The following is a 23,291-nucleotide window of genomic DNA, read 5'->3' as shown; positions in this document are numbered from 1 at the left end:
TGAAGTTTTAATTGCCTTATTCTACTCTCTTTAAAGAATGCCTTTGATTGGTTGCCTAGTTTCCTCTCATTAAAAGAACGCCTATGATTGGTTCAATTCTCCTCATCAATAACAACCTAACAACTTTATAAAGGTTCAAAACTGAAAAAAACAAAGCTACAAGAAAAACATGAGCTACTCGATACAGAGAGGTGCGTGAGTTGTAGTACTCTTGCCTGGTTTATTTCAGCCGGTAAATGATCATTTGTCGGAGGGGTATAAGCGGATATTGCTGAATTTTACTTTTTTATTTTTACTTATTAAAAATATGCCTTTTGACGTTGATGTCTTAAAAAAAATTGAGCAGGTCAGTAACCATGTTTCCAAAAACAACTGTTTCCTTTTTTTGTGGGGGGAGGAGGGCTGGGTAACTAATTTTTACAATTTGTCTGTTTATCTAGTGGTGTACCTGTGTTATTTCTTAAGTTAATTCCAATGCTATGCACTGAAACGGTATTTTATCATATTAAAGGAAAAATATGTGTCTGATGGAAAAGGATAGTTTATGACAATGACACATTTTGGCGGCCGAGCAGGGGAGAAGGTATGTACTGGGGTATTACTGTATTTGTCATATTTTTCATTTTTCAGTTGACTGATGTTGCTCTCGTTATTTTGGTAAAATATGCGTGTTTTTATAAGTGAACTCACAAAAGTAATATTATATGCTCGGTTATTTGGTGGTCGTTCGTTGAAGAAAGTGGCCATGGGAGAAAGTAGCATCTTCGATAAGTGTTTTTTCTAAGAATGGGGTAGATGGTATGTAGATGGACGATGTCTCGCAAATACTTTCCTCGAGTTTACCTCTTCTTTGGGTATCTAATCGAAAACACCTATCAACCCGTGCCCTGCTATTTAAAAAAATCATAATAATAACAGAAATAAAAGCAAAAACAAGTGGCTAAGGTTTTCTCTTTGTTGGGTATTTTTGACAAATATAATCATAGTGCCTGAAAAATTGCCATGCATTAATTACCCCAAGGTTTGTTGCCACCAGTCATGTGTAAGGTGCATTCATTAGATCACGTAAAATGAACTTTTACGAGAAAAACTTTCCAACAAGTCATCAGTCAAATGCTACTTGGTGAAAACTATATACTATCTTTATTCTACTTCTAATTTTTATCTCGACTGTCACCTTTTTCCCTAAAACCAGAACCCGAATAAACCTTTTTACTCCATTCTTTCATTAAAAGACTCATCGATCTTTAACCACCGCCACTTTCTCAAACCGCCACCTTTCCCAATCGACACTACTCCCAAATACAGCAAACTATTTTTAGTTAAGTGGTGCTACACACTTCGCTTTTCCGGCTCACTTCACACCTGGCGCAGCGCCTGGCGCATACTACGCTATAGTTAAGCCGCTGACCAACTGCAGTAACAATCTTTGCAGTAGTGGTATGGCATGCATGATGAGAAAAGGCGGGAAGGCGTACAGATGCGGTAAGGTATAATAGAGGGCGGGAAGCCTTACAAATGCGGTAAGATAAGAAAGATGGCGGGAAGGCGTACTAATACGATGAGATATTAGAGATGGCGGAAAGGCTTAAAAATGCGGTAAGATATGAGAGGGCGGGTAGCGTACAAATGCTATAAGATAATTGAGATGGCAAAAAAGTGTACAAATGCGGTGAGATATAAAAGGGAGGGAAGGTTAACAAATGCGGTAAAATATGAGAAATGGCAGGAAGGCGTACAAATGCGGTAAGAGATGAGGGAGCGGGAAGGCGAAAAAATTCGGTAACATAAGTGAGATGGCGGAAAGGTGTACAAATGCGGTAAGATACGATAGATGGCGGGTAGTGCACAAATACGGTATATGAGTGGGCGGGAAGGTGAACAAATAGGGTAAGATATGAGAGATGGCGGAAAGGCGTACAAATACGGTAAGATTTGAGAGATGGCGGGAGGCGAATAAATGTGGTAAGATATGAGAGATGGCATCAATGGCCTCCCGAATGACGTCATGGTTGCCATAGCAGTGGTGGACGACGGAAGTCAATATTTATCCAGTGCAGCAAGGGCAGCCATCTCAAGTCTGGGGGCGACCAGCACCTTCCTCTCACTGAGGCAGACGTACGCGTTTATTGGTTACAAGGGACACACGAAACCTATGTGGATCAACGAAGCGAAAAATAACGAAGGGGTCGACTCTGAAGTGACTGTCAAATGCAAATGTGAAACATGCTAGAAGCGAGTATTTAATTATTTAATCACATAACATAACAAAGGAAAGTTTGATATTCTAAACAGCGCCCCAACAGATATAGCTGAGCACCAGAGAACCCAAGAGTGCATGTAGTGGAGAAATAGGAACTTCCCTCTAAAAGAAGCGTCACCTCGTCCTTTTTGAGAGTTGGGATTTAAGCATCATTGTCTGTTTTGTACTCTAAACTAACGGCTGGGTGACATTTCACTAACATTTTACTAAACGCAGATCTAAGTATTCCATTGTATATCAATGTCTCGAATGACAAATTGTCAAAGCGTTCTATTCAGAATACTGGATTATTAAATAATCTAGAAAACGTTGGCTTCTTTTTCTGTGAACCCCAAAACATACAATTTCTAATAAAAAAGCCTATAATCTTTCAGATACCCCCTAAAAATACCTCAAGCCCGGTTTTGACCCCTAAAAATACGACGAGCGCCCCCCCCCCGACATTTTGTGCTATTTAAAGGCTTTAGGTACCAGAGTAAAACCGTTACAGTAAAGCAGTCTTTCCTAGTTTTGTTAACTTTGGTCATGACCAATCTTTCATCTACATAACAGTATTGGCTTGCAAAACGACTTCGCATCACTGGTAAAACATTGCAGAGAGTAATTAGCCGTGGATTTTCAACGGGAAAATAAAGGGTTCGAAAAGTATCCTCACGGCCACACAGACATGTGATGTGAAAATGTATTTTTGTACTTTTATGATCAGGTCCTTTCTTGTGTTAGATTAAAAAGCTGACGAAATTGCAAAAAGAAAATATAAGATTCAGGATTATGCAGTTAACCAGTTATTCTTTTTAAAATTCCATTAAGAAAATTAGCACCTGCCCCTGAAGTTATAATTGCCTTATTCTACTCTCTTTAAAGAATGCCTTTGATTGGTTGCCTAGTTTCCTCTCATTAAGAACGCCTATGATTGGTTCAATTCTCATCAAAAACAACCTAACAACTTTATAAAGGTTCAAAACTGAAAAGAACAAAGCTTACAAGAAAAATATGAGCTACTCGATACAGAGAAGTGCGTAAGTTGTAGTACTCTTGCCTGGTTTATTTCAGCCGGTAAATGATCATTTGTCGGAGGGGTATAAGCGGATATTGCTGGATTTTACTTTTTTTATTTTTACTTATTTAAAAATATGCCTTTTGACGTTGATGTCTTAAAAAAAATTGAGCAGGTCAGTAACCATGTTTCCAAAAACAACTGTTTTCTTTTTTTGTGGGGGGACGAGGGCTGGGTAACTAATTTTTACAATTTGTCTGTTTATCTAGTGGTGTACCTGTGTTATTTCTTAAGTTAATTCCAATGCTATGCACTGAAACGGTATTTTATCATATTAAAGGAAAAATATGTGTCTGATGGAAAAGGATAGTTTATGACAATGACACATTTTGGCGGCCGAGCAGGGGAGAAGATATGTACTGGGGTATTACTGTATTTGTCATATTTTTCAGTTGACTGATGTTGCTCCCGTTATTATGGTAAAATATGCGTGTTTTTATAAGTGAACTCGCAAAAGTAATATTATATGCTCGGTGTTTTTGTTCGTTAGGGGGCGGTGGGAGAAAGTGGCCGTTAGAAAAAGTAGCATGTCATCGATAAGTGTTTTATCCTAAAAATGGGGTATATGAACTCACAAAAGTAGTATTATATGCTCGGTTATTTGGTGGTCGTTTCTGAAAGGAAGTGGCCATGGGAGAAAGTAGCATCTTCGATAAGTGTTTTTCTAAGAATGGGGTAGATGGTATGTAGATGGACGATGTCTCGCAAATACTTTCCTCGAGTTTACCTCTTCTTTGGGTCTCTAATCGAAAACACCTATCAACCCGTGCCCTGCTATTTAAAAAAATCATAATAATAACAGAAATAAAAGCAAAAACAAGTGGCTAAGGTTTTCTCTTTGTTGGGTATTTATGACAAATATAATCATAGTGCCTGAAAAATTGCCATGCATTAATTACCCCAAGGTTTGTTGCCACCAGTCATGTGTAAGGTGCATTCATTAGATCACGTAAAATGAACTTTTACGAGAAAAACTTTCCAACAAGTCATCAGTCAAATGCTCCTTGGTGAAAACTATATACTATCTTTATTCTACTTCTAATTTTTATCTCGACTGTCACCTTTTTCCCTAAAACCAGAACCCGAATAAACCTTTTTACTCCATTCTTTCATTAAAAGACTCATCGATCTTTAACCACCGCCACTTTCTCAAACCGCCACCTTTCCCAATCGACACTACTCCCAAATACAGCAAACTATTTTTAAAAACCTATTTTCCATTTCAGCACAGCGCCATGACCCTTTCTAAAGTGATGCTTTCAATCACCCTGTTGCTATGGCGACACATCTATGCAAATGTTTGCGATGGCTTCTTTGAAATACCAAATTCCATGCTACAGGGTCACGTGATCGATACAATAACTACAACCGAGGAAGTCTGTCGAATGACTTGCAAGAGCAATAGCACTTGCTATTCGATAAACTACATCCGTCAAAAGTAAGTATCAGATAGACAGACAGACAAAGGAACACGATCTAATTATTGTTTTCCTTCAAAAGATCAAGATGCGAGTTAAGTGGTGCTACACACTTCGCTTTTCCGGCTCACTTCACACCTGGCGCAGCGCCTGGCGCATACTACGCTATTGTTAAGCCGCTGACCAACTGCAGTAACAATCTTTGCAGTAGTGGTATGGCATGCATGATGAGGGAAGGCGGGAAGGCGTACAGATGCGGTAAGATATAATAGAGGGCGGGAAGCCTTACAAATGCGGTAAGATAAGAAAGATGGCGGGAAGGCGTACTAATACGATGAGATATTAGAGATGGCGGAAAGGCGTACAGATGCAGTAAGATATAAGAGAGGGCGGGAAGGCGTACAGATGCAGTAAGATATAATAGAGGGCGGGAAGGCGTACAGATGCGGTAAGATATAATAGAGGGCGGGAAGGCGTACAGATGCGGTAAGATATAAGAGAGGGCGGGAAGGCGTACAAATGCGGTAAGATATGAAAAAATAGGGAAGTTAGAAATGTAGTAAGATATAAGAAACGGGCGCGAAAAAAGGAAGATTTTTTTAATATTTTAGGTCTTTTAGATTTTTTTTAGGTAATTTAATACCTCAAAAAAAGCTTGAATTCCGAGGAAATGCTGCCCTTTTTCAAAGTAATTGATTGCCATTGCCAGTCTCACGAGTCAACAAATCCCCGTTTCCAAAAATGAGTCAATTTTCTACAAATTTTGCCTGTCTGCTCACTTTATAGGTATAGATACAATCCATTTTAACGAAAAATAATGTTTTTTGAACATTAATAGAGAGCAGCGGAGCTTTTAGCCTATTTTTTTGAATAAGTAGGGATTTTTAGAGAAGAAGATTTTAGAGAACTAAAATGTAGTAGTGTAGTAGTAATGTATCTAGATCTAGTAATGTATCTAGATCTAGTAATGTATCTAGATCTAGTAATGTATCCAGATCTAGTAATGTATCTAGATCTAGTAATGTATCTAGATCTAGTGATGTATCTAGATCTAGTAATGTATCTAGATCTAGTAATGTATCTAGATCTAGTGATGTATCTAGATCTAGTAATGTATCTAGATCTAGTAATGTATCTAGATCTAGTAATGTATCTAGATCTAGTAATGTTTCTAGATCTAGTAATGTATCTAGATCTAGTAATGTATCTAGATCTAGTAATGTATCTAGATCTAGTAATGTATCTAGATCTAGTAATGTATCTAGATCTAGTAATGTATCTAGATCTAGTAATGTATCTAGATCTAGTGATGTATCTAGATCTAGTAATGTATCTAGATCTAGTAATGTATCCAGATCTAGTAATGTATCCAGATCTAGTAATGTATCTAGATCTAGTTATGTATCTGGATCTAGTAATGTATCTAGATCTAGTAATGTATCTGGATCTAGTAATGTATCTAGATCTAGTAATGTATCTAGATCTAGTAATGTATCTAGATCTAGTAATGTATTCTAGTAATGTATCTAGATCTAGTAATGTATCTAGATCTAGTAATGTATCTAGATCTAGTAATGTATCCAGATCTAGTAATGTATCCAGACCTAGTAATGTATCTAGATCTAGTGATGTATCTAGATCTAGTGATGTATCTAGACCTAGTAATGTATCCAGATCTAGTAATGTATCTAGATCTAGTAATGTATCTAGATCTAGTAATGTATCTAGATCTAGTAATGTATCTAGATCTAGTAATGTATCCAGATCTAGTAATGTATCCAGATCTAGTAATGTATCTAGATCTAGTAATGTATCTAGGTCTAGTAATTTATCTAGATCTAGTAATGTATCTAGATCTAGTAATGTATCTAGATCTAGTAATGTATCTAGATCTAGTAATGTATCTAGGTCTAGTAATTTATCTAGATCTAGTAATGTATCTAGATCTAGTAATGTATCTAGATCTAGTAATGTATCTAGATCTAGTAATGTATCTAGATCTAGTGATGTATCTAGATCTAGTAATGTATCCAGATCTAGTAATGTATCTAGATCTAGTAATGTATCTAGATCTAGTAATGTATCTAGATCTAGTAATGTATCCAGATCTAGTAATGTATCTAGATCTAGTAATGTATCTAGATCTAGTAATGTATCTAGATCTAGTAATGTATCTAGATCTAGTAATGTATCTAGATCTAGTAATGTATCTAGATCTAATAATGTATCTAGATCTAGTGATGTATCAAGACCTAGTAATGTATCTAGATCTAGTAATGTATCTAGATCTAGTAATGTATCTAGATCTAGTAATGTATCTAGATCTAGTAATGTATCCAGATCTAGTAATGTATCTAGATCTAGTAATTTATCTAGATCTAGTAATGTATCTAGATCTAGTAATGTATCTAGATCTAGTGATGTATCTAGATCTAGTAATGTATCTAGATCTAGTGATGTATCTAGACCTAGTAATGTATCTAGATCTAGTAATGTATCTAGATCTAGTAATGTATCTAGATCTAGTAATGTATCTAGATCTAATAATGTATCTAGATCTAGTAATGTATCTAGATCTAGTAATGTATCTAGATCTAGTAATGTATCTAGATCTAGTAATGTATCTAGATCTAGTAATGTATCTAGATCTAGTAATATATCTAGATCTAGTAATGTATCCAGATCTAGTAATGTATCTAGATCTAGTAATGTATCTAGATCTAGTAATGTATCTAGATCTAGTAATGTATCTAGATCTAGTGATGTATCTAGATCTAGTAATGTATCTAGATCTAGTGATGTATCTAGACCTAGTAATGTATCTAGATCTAGTAATGTATCTAGATCTAGTAATGTATCTAGACCTAGTAATGTATCTAGATCTAGTAATGTATCTAGATCTAGTAATGTATCTAGATCTAGTAATGTATCTAGATCTAGTGATGTATCTAGATCTAGTAATGTATCCAGATCTAGTAATGTATCTAGATCTAGTAATGTATCCAGATCTAGTAATGTATCTAGATCTAGTGATGTATCTAGATCTAGTAATGTATCTAGATCTAGTAATGTATCTAGATCTAGTAATGTATCAAGATCTAGTAATGTATCTAGATCTAGTAATGTATCTAGATCTAGTAATGTATCTAGATCTAGTAATGTATCTAGATCTAGTAATGTATCTGGATCTAGTAATGTAACTAGATCTAGTAATGTATCTAGATCTAGTAATGTATCTAGATCTAGTAATGTATCTAGATCTAGTAATGTATCCAGATCTAGTAATGTATCTAGATCTAGTAATGTATCTAGATCTAGTAATGTATCTAGATCTAGTAATGTATCTAGATCTAGTAATGTATCTAGATCTAGTAATGTATCTAGATCTAGTAATGTATCTAGATCTAGTGATGTATCCAGATCTAGTAATGTATCCAGATCTAGTAATGTATCTAGATCTAGTAATGTATCTAGATCTAGTGATGTATCTAGATCTAGTGATGTATCTAGATCTAGTAATGTATCCAGATCTAGTAATGTATCTAGATCTAGTAATGTATCTAGATCTAGTAATGTATCTAGATCTAGTAATGTATCTAGATCTAGTAATGTATCTAGACCTAGTAATGTATCCAGATCTAGTAATGTATCTAGATCTAGTAATGTATCTAGATCTAGTAATGTATCTAGATCTAATAATGTATCTAGATCTAGTGATGTATCAAGACCTAGTAATGTATCTAGATCTAGTAATGTATCTAGATCTAGTAATGTATCTAGATCTAGTAATGTATCCAGATCTAGTAATGTATCTAGATCTAGTAATGTATCCAGATCTAGTAATGTATCTAATTTTTTGAATAAGTAGGGATTTTGGGGGAAGAAGTTTTTAGAGAACTGTTTCAGGATTTTAGGATTTACTTTTTGAAGTATAATCGGCCAAAAATTTAGACCACTTTTTTCAGTAATGTATCTAGCTCTAGTAATGTATCTAGACCTACGTAAAAATGTCGGGAAGGTGGCAAATTCGGCAAAAGGTGGCGGGTAGCATGAATGCGGTCCTTTCCTGATTATTTTTGTGTTGGTGGGGGGAGGGATGGGGGTGGGACTTGCCTTCAGTTCCTTGCCTTGCTTTGTGATACCTTGCCTTTCTTTACGATACATTAATCTTTGCAGTGCACCAGGACCAGATCTACGTGCGATCATCGGAGCTTACTGGAGAGATCAGATTGGACGGTATAAGCTTCCATTTAGTAAAAGTAAGGCCAATTTTTAAAGAAAGGTAAAAGTAAGGCCAATTCTTAAAAGAACTTGCCGTCTCGGGGCTTTTGTCTACTTTGAAACCTGTTTTTCGCCATTTTAAAACTATTAAGAGTTCATTTGGTAAGCTTAAGCATTCTTAAATGCTCTTTAAGGTAAAATGCCACCTTAAGTAGAATAGTTTCCGAGCTGGGAACAGTCTGATATACTGCATGGAGCACAGGGTACCACCAGAATTTAACAAAATGCTCATGCGTCTCAATAAAACACAGGGTACCCACCACAATTAGCTTGGAGGGTGTCCAAAGGTTAAGAACAAGGTGATCATTAATGTTTCCAGGGGGGTTGGATTGGGTGGATATCCACCCCCATTTTTGAGCAAAAAGAAATATTAAAAAGTCACTTTCTTTGAAAAAACTACGGCGAAGGTACTGTCCATGTTTCATCTCCTGCTTGAGTTTGCTAACACGACAAATTCAGTTCAGCTTGAAGTATTGTTAGATCTATGTGACCTACCACGAACCACTGGATCAGATACAAGCCGTCTATCCGGCCATTATCCACCCCCTATTTTGAAATCCTGGATCCGCCCCTGGTTTTAGTAGGAAAAAGCTAGTCTAGAGTGTTGTTCATTATGTGAGTACCGAAATTTTGAATAAAACAACTCGTTTTTCGGTTAGATGGTGGGCGAACTCTTTACTCAGTAAAGCAACTGGCGCTCGTGTGGCATTGTGGGGCGGTCACACAATACTCGCATTACTACATGTACGGGATAGGGCTAGCAGCTGACTGAATCAGTTAGCCTCTTGGGAAAGTTCTTTGAATTTACTCAGAGCCACCTTAGCAGGACTAAGCACTAGAGCATCAAAGGTAGACAGTCTATTAGCATCAGCTTCATCTTGCGTAAGTAACGACCAATGCCATTCGCTACGGCTGTGTTGTTATGGTATTTGGAAAAGCTGACATCATGCTTGAGTAGCATGTTCCCTGTTTCTCTACCATACTGCTGTAGAATTCACTACGAGCCTTGTTACTCATGCAAGCAGCGTGATTCATTAGTTACCCTGCTAATAGAGACTTTTCCCTAGTGTTTCTCGGTTGTACTTGTATTTGCGGTTTTAGCTACTCGCGTTGTTTTGGTCGTTTTGTGCACAGATACAAACGAACAACGCGAAAACCCCCGAAACGCGAATCAGCAAGTAAAGTGTGTTTTTAAAAAGCAAAGCTCTGCTAGCAGGGTTATTCATTAGTCTGTTAAAAAATAGAAATTTTCAACATCCTGACATGTGTTAAAATGTGCTCTTGGAAACGAATTGCGTTATCAAAAGGGGCTTTTAAGGGTGTGCGATAGGGGTGTGTGGAGGCTTGATACATTTATGGTATACTTGCATGCCACACCCTGCGTCCATTGCATTGTTGTTTATACTAACACCATCATATCAAGCTTGTGTTGCTCTTCATTTTTCAACCGGCCATCAGCTCAAAGGAGTTCTATAGAAGAGTCATTTTGTTGCTATTTTGGCAGCGAAACGCTGTCTAAAACGATTTGTTTTTTATATACAAGGAGTGTTGCCTTTTGTGGCGGCCATTTTGAATGAGCTTACGAACACACTTATTACAACACGCATTTCCGCGCACTCACCCCATTCCCCCGTTTAACATTTAGACGAAACATAATGCTTGCCATACTTGCTTATAGATGTTGACGTGTCCCTTCCTTTGTTACAGATAGTAGATGGCATTTACATCAATCGTGGTCACAACTTCGTCTCCTTCGACTGCGCAAGTAATCACATCATATCTAATGCCACCTTCGACACGCACGGTGACTCTAGCGCAGGCTCTAAGATTGTGAATTACATCAATGGCCTCCCGAATGACGTTATGGTTGCCATAGCAGTGGTGGACGACGGAAGTCAATATTTATCCAGTGCAGCAAGGGCAGCCATCTCAAGCCTGGGGGCGACCAGCACCTTCCTCTCACTGAGGCAGACGTACGCGTTTATTGGTTACAAGGGACACACGAAACCTTTGTGGATCAAGGAAGCAAAAAATAACGAAGGGGTCGACTCTGAAGTGACTGTCAAATGCAAATGTAAAACATGCTAGAAGCGAGTATTTAATCACATAACATAACAAAGTAAAGTTTGATATTCTAAACAGCGCCCCAACAGATATAGCTGAGTACCAGAGAACCCAAGAGTGCATGTAGTGGAGAAATAGGAACTTCCCACTAAAAGCGTCACCTCGTCCTTTTTGAGAGTTGGGATTTAAGCGTCATTGTCTGTTTTGTACTCTAAACTAACGGCAGAAAGCTGGATGACATTTCACTAACATTTTACTAAACGCAGATCTAATTATTCCATTGTATATCGCTGTGACAAATTGTCAAAGCGTTCTGTTCAGAAGACTGGATTAATAAATAATCTAGAAAACGTTGGCTTCTTTTTCTGTGAACCCCAAAACATACACTTTCTAATAGAAAAGCCTATAATCTCTCAGATACCCCCTAAAAATACCTCAAGCCCGGTTTTGACCCCTAGTAAAACCGTTACAGTAAAGCAGTCTTTCCTAGTTTTGTTAACTTTGGTCATGACCAATCTTTCATCTACATAACAGTATTGGCTTGCAAAACGACTTCGCATCACTGGTAAACATTGCTGAGAGAAATTAGCCGTGGATTTTCAACGGGAAAATAAAGGGATTCGAGAAGTATCCTCACGGCCACACAGACATGTGATGTGAAAATGTATTTTTGTACTTTTATGATCAGGTCCTTTCTTGTGTTAGATTAAAAAGCTGACGAAATTGCAAAAAGTAAATGTAAGATTCAGGATTATGCAATTAATCAGTTATTTTTTTTTTTAAATTCCATTAAGAAAATTAGCACCTGCCCCTGATGTTTTAATTGCCTTATTCTACTCTCTTTAAAGAATGCCTTTGATTGGTTGCCTAGTTTCCTCTCATTAAAAGAACGCCTATGATTGGTTCAATTCTCCTCATCAAAAACAACCTAACAACTTTATAAAGGTTCAAAACTGAAAAAAACAGCTACAAGAAAAACATGAGCTACTCGATACAGAGAGGTGCGTGAGTTGTAGTACTCTTTTGCCTGGTTTATTTCAGCCGGTAAATGATCATTTGTCGGAGGGGTATAAGCGGATATTGCTGGATTTTACTTTTTTATTTTTACTTATTTAAAAATATGCCTTTTGACGTTGATGTCTTAAAAAAAATTGAGCAGGTCAGTAACCATGTTTCCAAAAACAACTGTTTCCTTTTTTGTGGGGGGAGGAGGGCTGGGTAACTAATTTTTACAATTTGTCAGTTCATCTAGTGGTGTACCTGTGTTATTTCTTAAGTTAATTCCAATGCTATGCACTGAAACGGTATTTTATCATATTAAAGGAAAAATATGTGTCTGATGGAAAAGGATAGTTTATGACAATGACACATTTTGGCGGCCGAGCAGGGGAGAAGATATGTACTGGGGTATTACTGTATTTGTCATATTTTTCAGTTGACTGATGTTGCTCTCGTTATTTTGGTAAAATATGCGTGTTTTTATAAGTGAACTCGCAAAAGTAATATTATATGCTCGGTGTTTTTGTTCGTTAGGGGGCGGTGGGGGAAAGTAGCATGTCATCGATAAGTGTTTTATCCTAAAAATGGGGTATATGAACTCACAAAAGTAGTATTATATGCTCGGTTATTTGGTGGTCGTTTCTGAAAGGAAGTGGCCATGGGAGAAAGTAGCATCTTTCAAAGGTGTTTTATCCTAAGAATGGGGTATGTGAACTCACAAAAGTAATATAATATGCTCGGTTATTTGGTGGTCGTTTCTGAAAGGAAGTGGCCATGGGAGAAAGTAGCATCTTTCAAAGGTGTTTTATCCTAAAAATGGGGTATATGAACTCACAAAAGTAGTATTATATGCTCGGTTATTTGGTGGTCGTTTCTGGAAGAAAGTGGCCATGGGAGAAAGTAGCATCTTCGATAAGTGTTTTTTCTAAGAATGGGGTAGATGGTATGTAGATGGACGATGTCTCGCAAATACTTTCCTCGAGTTTACCTCTTCTTTGGGTCTCTAATCGAAAACACCTATCAACCCGTGCCCTGCTATTTAAAAAAATCATAATAATAACAGAAATAAAAGCAAAAACAAGTGGCTAAGGTTTTCTCTTTGTTGGGTATTTATGACAAATATAATCATAGTGCCTGAAACATTGCCATGCATTAATTACCCCAAGGTTTGTTGCCACCAGTCATGTGTAAGGTGCATTCATTAGATCACGTAAAATGAACTTTTACGAGAAAAACTTTTTAACAAGTCATCAGTCAAATGCTACTTGGTGAAAACTATATACTATCTTTATTCTACTTCTAATTTTTATCTCGACTGTCACCTTTTTCCCTAAAACCAGAATCCGAATAAACCTTTTTACTCCATTCTTTCATTAAAAGACTCATCGATCTTTAACCACCGCCACTTTCTCAAACCGCCACCTTTCCCAATCGACATACTCCCAAATACAGCAAACTATTTTTAAAAACCTATTTCCAATTTCAGCACAGCGCCATGACCCTTTCTAAAGTGATGCTTTCAATCACCCTGTTGCTATGGCGACACATCTATGCAAATGTTTGCGATGGCTTCTTTGAAATACCAAATTCCATGCTACAGGGTCACGTGATCGATACAATAACTACAACCGAGGAAGTCTGTCGAATGACTTGCAAGAGCAATAGCACTTGTTATTCGATAAACTACATCCGTCAAAAGTAAGTAGCAGATAGACAGACAGACAAAGGAACACGATCTAATTATTGTTTTCCTTCAAAAGATCAAGATGCGAGTTAAGTGGTGCTACACACTTCGCTTTTCCGGCTCACTTCACACCTGGCGCAGCGCCTGGCGCATACTACGCTATTGTTAAGCCGCTGACCAACTGCAGTAACAGTCTTTGCAGTAGTGGTATGGCATGCATGATGGGAGAAGGCGGGAAGGCGTACAGATGCGGTAAGATATAATAGAGGGCGGGAAGCCTTACAAATGCGGTAAGATAAGAAAGATGGCGGGAAGGCGTACTAATACGATGAGATATTAGAGATGGCGGAAAGGCTTATAAATGAGGTAAGATATGAGAGGGCGGATAGCGTACAAATGCTTTAAGATAATTGAGATGGAAAAAAAGTGTACAAATGCGGTAAGATATAAAAGGGAGGGAAGGTTAGCAAATGCGGTAAGATATGAGAAATGGCGGAAAGGTGTACAAATGCGGTACGATATGGGAGATGGCGGGAGGGCGAATAAATGCGGTAACATATGGGAGATGGTGGGAAGGCGTACAAATGCGGTAAAATACGATAGATGTGGTAAATGTGATAATTAAAATGCGGTAATTAAAACAATAAAGTGAAAGTGAGGGTCAAACGGGAGGGAATCTGTTGTCTGGTTTTCTTCCGTTAGGATGACGGTGTTCTCGTTAGTACAGGGCTACAAGGACAGATGGAGATTCCTTAAGGACATTCGTGTTCTCAGAACTTTATGCTTTTTTCAGATTTATCTGTTCTTCAAGTTACTTTTCCTTTTCTTCGTTAACATCTTCTCAGATAACACATACTCCCACTCCGAAAATTTAGATACTATATCAACATAACAGCACTATATTTTCATCATCTCTGCTGTAGGTCATGATATCTTTATCAAATCAGCTCGGGAAGATGCACTGATTAAAGTGAACGACGTTAACAACTCCTTGTCATTGGTTAGTATTTCTAGACACAATCGAACCTTTTAAAACCGAACAGTACACGCGGAACTGTTTTGAAAAGTGTATATCCTTAGAGTTAGTCCAGACCTGGGACTCTCTTTGCGCTCGACATTCTGGCTCGCGTGAAAAAGGGGGCCAGTATTTATTGCATGCGCATGCGTGAACATCTACCAATCAGCGATCTTCACGGCAAAAATTGAAATACGAGCGCGCGTAATAACGGACGTGCCTAAGAAGGAGGGTTGATTCCCGCTAGACCTTGTCGAGTGCTAAGTTGAAAAGAATGTTTTGTACATGTGAAGGAATATCAGCGAACTGCTTGGGATTTGTTTTCTATAAAAACGCGATAAAATGTGATTGAAAATGAAATTCAAAAAAAGCACGCGCTCGTTTGAAATGACGCTATCGCCTAAAGCGCGCGCGTGAAAATAACGAAAACGGAAAAGCTCTTTGATTGATATATTTTCCAGACTCTAATTATCATCTGTCCTGTTCTCAGAAAAGATTGGCAATCAAGTATTTACCCACGACCAAAATCAGCGTATTATTTCTGAAATAAACCCTCGCTCGTCCCTTTCGCAGCGATCTTGAACTAAGCAACCAGGCCACACCTCATATATGCGGTGTATTTTCGCGCATGCGCATGAAATAAATACTGGACCCTCTTTCACGCGAGCCAGAATGTCGAGCGCAAAGAGAGTCCCAGGTCTGGACTACCTTAGAGTAAGCTACTCTGTTACAATGCCCCATCTACTGAACTCAGTGGTCACTGCCCGCCTCATGACTCCACAACATTTTGATCAAGAGCACATACTTAGGAGATTAAGGCATAGTACCTAGAGAAATAGCATTTTGGCTGACTTTTTCGAGACTTGAGGAGAACCAACATTTTAGAGGAAATGTTAAGAGTTCCCGCGTTACAAATGAAAAATACGTTGGAATTGGCGACCACCATGGAGGGCAAATTGCTGTGGTAAAGCTACTTGCGCGTGTCGACTGACCATAATTTATTTTTTATCTCTGTAAAGGCGGGTGGTGACCGCGGGCATAACTTCTTGGCCATTTCGTGCGCTATCGGTGACGTCATCTCGATGGCAAGATTTGACACATATAATGACGTCGACGCGGGGACGAAGATTACAGACTACATCAACGGTCTTCCGGGTGATGTCTTAGTTGCTTTAACAGTGGTGGACGAAGGAAGTAGGTACTTGTCTAATGAAGCAAAGAACGCGATTTCGACACTGGGCGCAAACAACGCTTCATTGGCATTCAGAGAGACGTACGCCTTTGTTGGCTACAAGGGTGAGCCAAAGCCTGCTTGGGTACAAGAAGTGAAAAAAAATGAAGGGGTGGATTCTGAAGTGACTGTTCGAGTTTGTAATTGTAAGCCATGCTAGGACTGTGTGAGGGAAGTATACTTTAGATTAGTACGATTGTGACCCGAAACCTGCGTTTAAGAAGCCTAAGGACGTGTCTGATAATGCACGGCTATTTTTAACGAAAGTTCAATTTAATATCCACTTGCTTTTGAGTTCTGTGCATACATAACCTAATAGCAGGAAGTTTTATTAAAGGAACGCACTTGCACGGCTGAAAAGTCATTTTAATTATATTTTGGGAAGATCGAAAACAGTCTAAATCGTGAGGAATAACACACCCATTGAACGAACCGGTTTTATTAAATGGCTTGTGATTTGTCAAATAAGTTAAATTGTGGTTTGAGCGCTCTCGCATCAAACTGATGGAAACGGATCTGAACTAGTAGTTTTACGTACTATCGTCACGACTTGTATTCAGCAAACAGACTGATCTTTTTGTAGCAGCATGGTTTAATCTTATGGTTTTTACTTTATTTTGCACCAAATAGATTGTACGCCTGATCTCTCTTGAAATCAATCAATAGATAAATGATTATTAAAACGTTTGAAGTTTTGATTGAAAAAGTATTTACTCGCGCACGAAGACGATGTCGGCGATATCTCTCTAGGGGATGATAAGGGTGTTCCTATTATGCGGGTGATAAGGGTGTACCTCTCATGGGGGTGATAAGGGTGTACCTCTTATGGGGGTGATAAGGGTGTACCTCTCATGGGGGTGATAAGGGTGTACCTCTCATGGGGGTGATAAGGGTGTACCTCTCATGGGGGTGATAAGGGTGTACCTCTCATGGGGGTGATAAGGGTGTACCTCTCATGGGGGTGATAAGGGTGTGCCTCTAATGGAGGTGATAAGGGTGTACCTCTAATGGGGGTGATAAGGGTGTACCTCTCATGGGGGTGATAAGGGTGTACCTCTAATGGGGGTGATAAGGGTGTACATCTCATGGGGGTTTTAAGGGTGTACCTCTCATGGGGGTGATAAGGGTGTTCCTCTAATGGGGTGGTAAGGGTGTACCTTTCATGGGGGTGATAAGGGTGTACCTCTCATGTTGGTGATAAGGGTGTACCTCTCATGGGGCTGATAAGGGTGTACCTCTCATGGGGGTGAAAAGGGTGTACCTCTCATGGGGGCGATAAGGGTGTACCTCTCATGGGGGTGATAAGGGTGTACCTCTCATGGGGGTGATAAGGGTGTACCTCTCATGGGGGTGATAAGGGTGTACCTCTCATGGGGGCGATAAGGGTGTACCTCTCATGGGGGTGATAAGGGTGTACCTCTCATGGGGGTGATAAGGGTGTACCTCTCATGGGGGTGATAAGGGTGTACCTCTCATGGGGGTGAAAAGGGTGTAGCTCTCATGGGGGTGATAAGGGTGTACCTCTCATGGGGGCGATAAGGGTGTACCTCTCATGGGGGTGATAAGGGTGTACCTCTCATGGGGGCGATAAGGGTGTACCTCTCATGGAGATGATCAGGGTGTAACTCTCATGGGTGTGATGAGGGTGCACCTCTCATGGGGGTGATTAGGGTGTACCTCTAATGGGGGTGATAAGGGTGTACCTCTAATGGGGGTGATAAGGGTGTATCTCTAATGGGGGTGATAAGGGTGTACCTCTAATGGGGGTGATAAGGGTGTACCTCTAATGGGGGTGATAAGGGTGTACCTCTGATGGGGCTGATAAGGGTGTACCTCTAATGGGGGTGATAAGGGTGTACCTCTCATGGGGGTGGTAAGGGTGTACCTCTCATGGGGGTGATGAGGGTGTACCTCTCATGGGGGTGATAAGGGTGTACCTCTAATGGGGGTGATAAGGGTGTACCACTCATGGGGGTGATAAGGGTGTACCTCTAATGGGGGTGATAAGGGTGTACCTCTAATGGGGGTGATAAGGGTGTACCTCTCATGGGGGCGATAAGGGTGTACCTCTGATGGGGGTGATAAGGGTGTACCTCTGATGGGGGTGATAAGGGTGTACCTCTCATGGGGGTGATAAGGGTGTACCTCTTATGGGGGTGATAAGGGTGTACCTCTTATGGGGTGATAAGGGTGTACCTCTCATGGGGGCGATAAGGGTGTACCTCTCATGGGGGTGATAAGGGTGTACCTCTTATGGGGTGATAAGGGTGTACCTCTCATGGGGGTGATAAGGGTGTACCTCTCATGGGGGTGATAAAGGTGTACCTCTCATGGGGATGATAAGGGTGTACCTCTCATGGGGGTGATAAGTGTGTACCTCTCATGGGGGTGATAAGGGTGTTCCTCTAATGGGGGTGATAAGGGTGTTCCTCTAATGGGGATGATGAGGGTGTACCTCTAATGGGGCTGATAATGGTGTACATCTCATGGGGGTGATAAGGGTGTACCTCTCATGGGGAGATAAGGGTGTACCTCTCATGGGGAGGATCAGGGTGTAACTCTCATAGGGGTGATAAGGGTGTAACTCTCATGGGGGTGATGAGGGTGTACCTCTCATAGGGGTGATGAGGGTGTACATCTTATGGGGTGATTAAGGGCGTACCTCTCATGGGGGTGATAAGGGTGTACCTCTCATGGGGGTGATAAAGGTGTACCTCTCATGGGGATGATAAGGGTGTACCTCTCATGGGGGTGATAAGTGTGTACCTCTCATGGGGGTGATAAGGGTGTTCCTCTAATGGGGGTGATAAGGGTGTTCCTCTAATGGGGGTGATGAGGGTGTACCTCTAATGGGGCTGATAATGGTGTACATCTCATGGGGGTGATAAGGGTGTACCTCTCATGGGGCGATAAGGGTGTACCTCTCATGGGGAGGATCAGGGTGTAACTCTCATAGGGGTGATAAGGGTGTAACTCTCATGGGGGTGATGAGGGTGTACCTCTCATAGGGGTGATGAGGGTGTACATCTTATGGGGTGATTAAGGGCGTAGCTCTAATGGGGGTTATAAGGGTGTACCTCTCATGGCGATGATAAGGGTGTTCTAATGGGTGAAAGAAGGGTGTTCTAATGGGGGAGAGAGGGTGTTCTAATGGGGTTGAGAAAGGTGTTCTTATAGGAAAGAGAAGGGTGTTCGCCTAATGTGGGTGAGAAGGCGCAACTTATAGCGTTTGTACTCGTTTATTCCCAGAAATAAGAGACAACATGGCCGCCACGCATGCGTAATAGTGCACATACAATGTCAAAATGGCTGCCATTTATTATAAGGAAATGTGGGGAGACATCACAATTTATCAAATTTTCTCGTTTTAGAGATTTTGGGCTCACGATGCAGGACTCGAAAAATGACCCTTGCCATTCGAGTGATACACTTTCCGTTCAAACGATGCCAGAGAAAGCCCTATAATTGTTCCTTGGACATTGCACTTTTGTTCGCTTGAGAGCATACAATCCTCCATACATTCTCTGTAACTTCATTGAAATCGGGCATAAAAGTAGTCGTTTTAAAGGTAGAACTGTTCGCCGCATCACAGGTGCAGGACTCGAAATTGGTAAATCGACTATCCTTCCATCAAATTGGCCAATAAAATAGGCAGTAGCGCCTTCCAATCTTGTTCCCGAAGAAATAACATTTGATGTATTTATGCCTAGTTCAGGAACCATTATTGTTGTCTTTAAGATACAGACTGAAGCAAGGAAAACGGTGCGCTCCGCAAGAACAACTTCTCTCCGTTCGTCCGTTCTCCATTTTGTTTTTAAACGGCCCCACGGCTTTCTGGGATAGACACAGGGGAACCATAAAGCCCTTCTAAAAAATATATTTTTTTAAATTTGCGCATATGATGTTTTCCAACCTCAGCAAGACTGCCGCACTTCCATTATCATTGGACGTATCAAATCAGAGATGCCCCTTGCACGTTTAAATACCGCTAATACTACTTTTATTTGGAATTTTAGTCAACCCGACTAAAAAACTTCTAGTGTAACAACAAAAGGGAAGCCCCTGTGCTGGCCGGAATCTCGTTTTTATTTGTGATACCGCTGTTATTTCTCGCGGGCCTAGCAAAATGTGAGCCCAGAGAAACCGCTGGCTAATGTCCCTTATTTCTGGGAATGTAACACGGAGATTTTAGGCGCATTTTTTTGATTCATTTGAACATAACTTAAAACGTCCATAGAATGTCTTGTCTATTCTAATCTGTTTGAAAAACTGCCACGAGGACGTTTAAAACCTTATAGGCCATCACCATCAGCGTAGAAACAGTATTGTACATTACGAACCGCTTCTCGTTCCGTTCATCCGTCACATCCAATTTGCTCGCCAGGTAAAGCAGCAACGAAGAGACGATCTGTAGAGCAATAGATGCGATGAGACATGTTACTAGGAAGTAGTAGAAATCCACTTCGCCTTGCTTTTGTCTCCTGAGGATGCACTTGAGCTGAGAAGCGTTTGCAGTGAGTAGCGCAGTGTTCACAAGACTTGTAGCAATGTTCTGTTTATTCTCCTGTGCGTTGGCAATTCGCATGGAAAGCTCTTGTGCTCTCTGACGCCTGGAGAAGCCCTTGTAAGAACAAAGAGCAAATGAAGAGAGAACCATAACCTATCAAAGATGTATTGTGGTGCCAGCAAAACAACCAAAATGAGTTTGTCTTTTGCAAGCGTTTCTCCCATTCCCCCTTCTCTTTTTTGCGCACACCAAAACTTTTACGCAGACAATTCTTTTTCTCGAAAACTCTTTCCCTTGAAACCCACTGAAACACTTGCTACGCAGACTAACTTTCGTATTTCATAGTGCCCGCTGGAAAGTCGGGTCAAGAACGGATAAATGCAGTGCGGGCCGTGCTTAGAGACATATCTCATTCACACACCCACTATAGACCCCTACTTAAAATAAAACGAAAACTTGTGAAACAATGCGGCTGATAATAGAGAGCGGTTCGCCTAGCTATTTCTGTAAAGCGGTTACAGTGAAATTCGAAACTGAACTTTTGTACTAGACGTTTCTGTAATCGTAGAAATAGGTGAAAATATTGTTAGGGTGTCAAAATATCAATAAAATGCTTATGATATGTAACATCGCAATCGTCCCACCTACGCTTCCCCACGTTCCTCTTTCACTGGCAGACCTGTGTCTTCCCTGACCGGTATCGATATCGATACCTGGTCGTATACACGAGTCCGTGTGGAGTGTTCTTTCTTCCCTTCTTCTCCACTTAGGTCTCGCACAAAAATAAGTCCGCAGCTCGAGCTTTTATGCAACCCCCCTCCCCCCCCCCCCCCCCCCCCAATCCCACGAAGGACGTTTATTCATGTCTTACTCTGGATGCTCGCGCAAAAGTGGATTAGATCGAAAGTGCTGAATAACGTATGCGCGTGCTCTGGCAGAAACAAACACAATCGTAGTGTTGAATCATTAGAGTAAAAGTGCGACTTAAGTCGCTGTTTTGACATTTAAACCATACTGTACAAAAGATTACAGATTTGCTTGATAATGAGGGAGTCATAAAGAAAATTACAGCCTTAGCTTTGCGCCAGTTTTCTTAGCATTCGCCAAAATGTGACAGTTCGCCGGTAAAAAGCCGCCATTTCAAAACAAGGCTGGTTTACCCGCGCGGTACTGGAACCAGTTTGTGCTTATCTTACCCACCCCCTCCCCCCTTGGTCGCGCGAGAACGGGGCAGAGGAGAAAGGGAGAGAAGGAGAAATAAAGGCGAAAAGAGGTGTTTTGACTTATATCCTCCTCCTAGGTTTTCGCGCGACCAGTACAACACAAGATGGCTGTCGCGACCTTACGCATCGCATGAAAAGTACCGAGGTGTCCCTGTGGCGAGCCTGAAGCATCGCCGCCATTTTACGCTCCCGCTCAATGCCGGGTTACACAAGGAATCCATTCCATCCGCTAATTCAAGCAAGTAACTGAGAAATGCTTAATTAAATATCATTAATTAGGTATCAGACTTTAATCGTGGATGGTTATTTTGAAGTTGATAGACATTATTCAATGAAGATAATGACTGATAGAGTAAACGACTGCGAACATGATAGCTTATGCCTTACTTTGGTCGTTCGAGCAAATGCGGCAGGTCCACTGTGGTCATCCATGTCCGGTGTGTCGAGGTAGTGGGCGAGAGTTCTCTCTTCTTGAGTACGCCGTGAGGGCGATGAGCGCCTCCTGGCCGGCATGTTTACAACCGCCACAAATACACAGACTGCAAAAACACTTTTCTCGAAGTAGAATGCCTTGTTACTTTATCAGACTCGACATATCAAACAAACGCGTTATCTTTCAAGAACTTTAGGGACATATTCTTCAGGGAGGAATGTCGCTTTCAAGTATTTTACTGGCCCTTGTGTACTCAGAAAAATGAAGCAAATAAAAAGCGTAATCCTGTCAAGACTAATGTAGCAACATGCTCGAAGCTCTCCTCGAATTATGTTGATCAATCCAAAAATTCGAATCTTACAGAAAAAAAAGAACGGCTAGTTTTAGCGCAAGACTTCTTGATGAAGAAAGAAAGAAACCGTCGACATTCAAACGCTCACAACAACATGGTCATGGTGTAATAGACGAATTTGCATCCCAATGTCGACCCTATTGTCTAATGCTGGCTTTCTAAGACTTGCGAACAATAGAGCCCGACAATGTTATTTTTGGAGTCTTATGGTGAAAATATGCCACTGATGGCCTGGGACCGAATGCTTTATATGGGCGTTTTTTAAAGAGCCTCGGCCAGCCGCTTTTTTATTGTCATCCTAGGAAAATTCAAAGTGTCAAAAATTATCCATTCCATCGGCTGAGTTGGTGAGGCTTTTGCGATATTTTCCATTGAGTATAGTAAATGTTGCATGTAAACTTTAGTATTTAGGTGGTTATTTTGAGACTCTAGCAACAAAGGTCTGACTGACAAGGCTGGCTCTTTAAAGCAGCAATCACACCAGTTTTACTTCCGGATGGCAGACAAAAACCTCAACCGACAAGAGCCAAAAGAATCTATTAGAATCCGCGCTATTTAACAGGTCATCCGCTTCAAATTATCAGACACATCCTCAAAAAATCTTCCAATAGACACACTGCTTTTCCGATGTTGAAATATTTGTCACGTTTTTCGTTAAAATCATCGGGGATTGTTACATAATTGACCGGAAATAGACTGGTATAATTGCCGTCTTAAAGTACCGTGCAAACGGCGCAGACATCAATCAGCATTGTTTGCCGTCG

The 23,291-nt window shown here is 40.2% G+C and overlaps 3 protein-coding genes across 10 annotated transcripts; 2 read left to right on the top strand and 1 right to left on the bottom strand.

The window, feature by feature from the left end:
• Positions 1-120: 120 nt before the first annotated feature.
• LOC116616558 lies at positions 121-11,433 on the top strand. Of its 7 annotated transcripts, none has more exons than XM_048720179.1 (6): positions 121-191; positions 512-583; positions 4,547-4,758; positions 4,821-4,996; positions 8,915-8,997; positions 10,727-11,433. In XM_048720179.1, the coding sequence occupies exons 2-6, from the start codon at positions 545-547 to the stop codon at positions 11,105-11,107; spliced, it is 891 nt and encodes a 296-aa protein (XP_048576136.1). In that variant the 5' UTR covers positions 121-191; positions 512-544; the 3' UTR covers positions 11,108-11,433. The 7 variants fall into 7 exon arrangements, with proteins under 7 accessions (XP_048576136.1, XP_048576141.1, XP_048576135.1 ...); XM_048720178.1 differs by lacking the exon at positions 512-583 and adding an exon at positions 3,601-3,672 and having other exon boundaries at positions 169-191; XM_048720184.1 differs by lacking the exon at positions 512-583 and having other exon boundaries at positions 155-191.
• A 550-nt stretch (positions 11,434-11,983) lies between these two features.
• On the top strand, positions 11,984-16,710 carry LOC5509586. 2 transcript variants are annotated; one of them, XM_048720185.1, is made up of 6 exons: positions 11,984-12,084; positions 12,407-12,478; positions 13,569-13,780; positions 13,843-14,018; positions 14,690-14,766; positions 15,801-16,710. In XM_048720185.1, the coding sequence occupies exons 2-6, from the start codon at positions 12,440-12,442 to the stop codon at positions 16,170-16,172; spliced, it is 876 nt and encodes a 291-aa protein (XP_048576142.1). In that variant the 5' UTR covers positions 11,984-12,084; positions 12,407-12,439; the 3' UTR covers positions 16,173-16,710. The 2 variants fall into 2 exon arrangements, with proteins under 2 accessions (XP_048576142.1, XP_048576143.1); XM_048720186.1 differs by lacking the exon at positions 12,407-12,478 and having other exon boundaries at positions 12,014-12,084.
• Positions 16,587-22,713, bottom strand: LOC5509575. The gene is made up of 2 exons (XM_032378516.2): positions 22,130-22,713; positions 16,587-20,633 (listed from the first exon to the last, which is right to left on the bottom strand). Exons 1-2 carry the CDS (start codon positions 22,253-22,255, stop codon positions 20,265-20,267), a joined length of 495 nt encoding a protein of 164 aa, XP_032234407.1. The 5' UTR covers positions 22,256-22,713; the 3' UTR covers positions 16,587-20,264.
• Between the last annotated feature and the right edge of the window lie 578 nt (positions 22,714-23,291).

The sequence above is a fragment of the Nematostella vectensis genome, chromosome 12, assembly GCF_932526225.1.
Source record: "Nematostella vectensis chromosome 12, jaNemVect1.1, whole genome shotgun sequence".
Classification (NCBI taxonomy): Eukaryota; Metazoa; Cnidaria; class Anthozoa; order Actiniaria; family Edwardsiidae; genus Nematostella; species Nematostella vectensis.
This window is presented reverse-complemented; position numbering and strand designations above follow the sequence as displayed.

Excerpts from the sequence above, each read along its gene's own strand:
- LOC116616558 (XM_048720179.1), top strand. The coding sequence starts at position 545 with ATGACAATGACACATTTTGGCGGCCGAGCAGGGGAGAAG. Across the intron at positions 4,759-4,820 it reads ATAAACTACATCCGTCAAAA|ATCAAGATGCGAGTTAAGTG; the intron begins GTAAGTATCAGA and ends TTCCTTCAAAAG. Across the intron at positions 4,997-8,914 it reads CGGGAAGGCGTACAGATGCG|TGCACCAGGACCAGATCTAC; the intron begins GTAAGATATAAT and ends TAATCTTTGCAG.
- LOC5509586 (XM_048720185.1), top strand. The coding sequence starts at position 12,440 with ATGACAATGACACATTTTGGCGGCCGAGCAGGGGAGAAG. Across the intron at positions 13,781-13,842 it reads ATAAACTACATCCGTCAAAA|ATCAAGATGCGAGTTAAGTG; the intron begins GTAAGTAGCAGA and ends TTCCTTCAAAAG. Across the intron at positions 14,019-14,689 it reads CGGGAAGGCGTACAGATGCG|GTCATGATATCTTTATCAAA; the intron begins GTAAGATATAAT and ends TCTCTGCTGTAG.
- LOC5509575 (XM_032378516.2), bottom strand. The coding sequence starts at position 22,255 with ATGCCGGCCAGGAGGCGCTCATCGCCCTCACGGCGTACTCAAGAAGAG. Across the intron at positions 20,634-22,129 it reads CATTTGCTCGAACGACCAAA|GGCTTCTCCAGGCGTCAGAG; the intron begins GTAAGGCATAAG and ends TGTTCTTACAAG.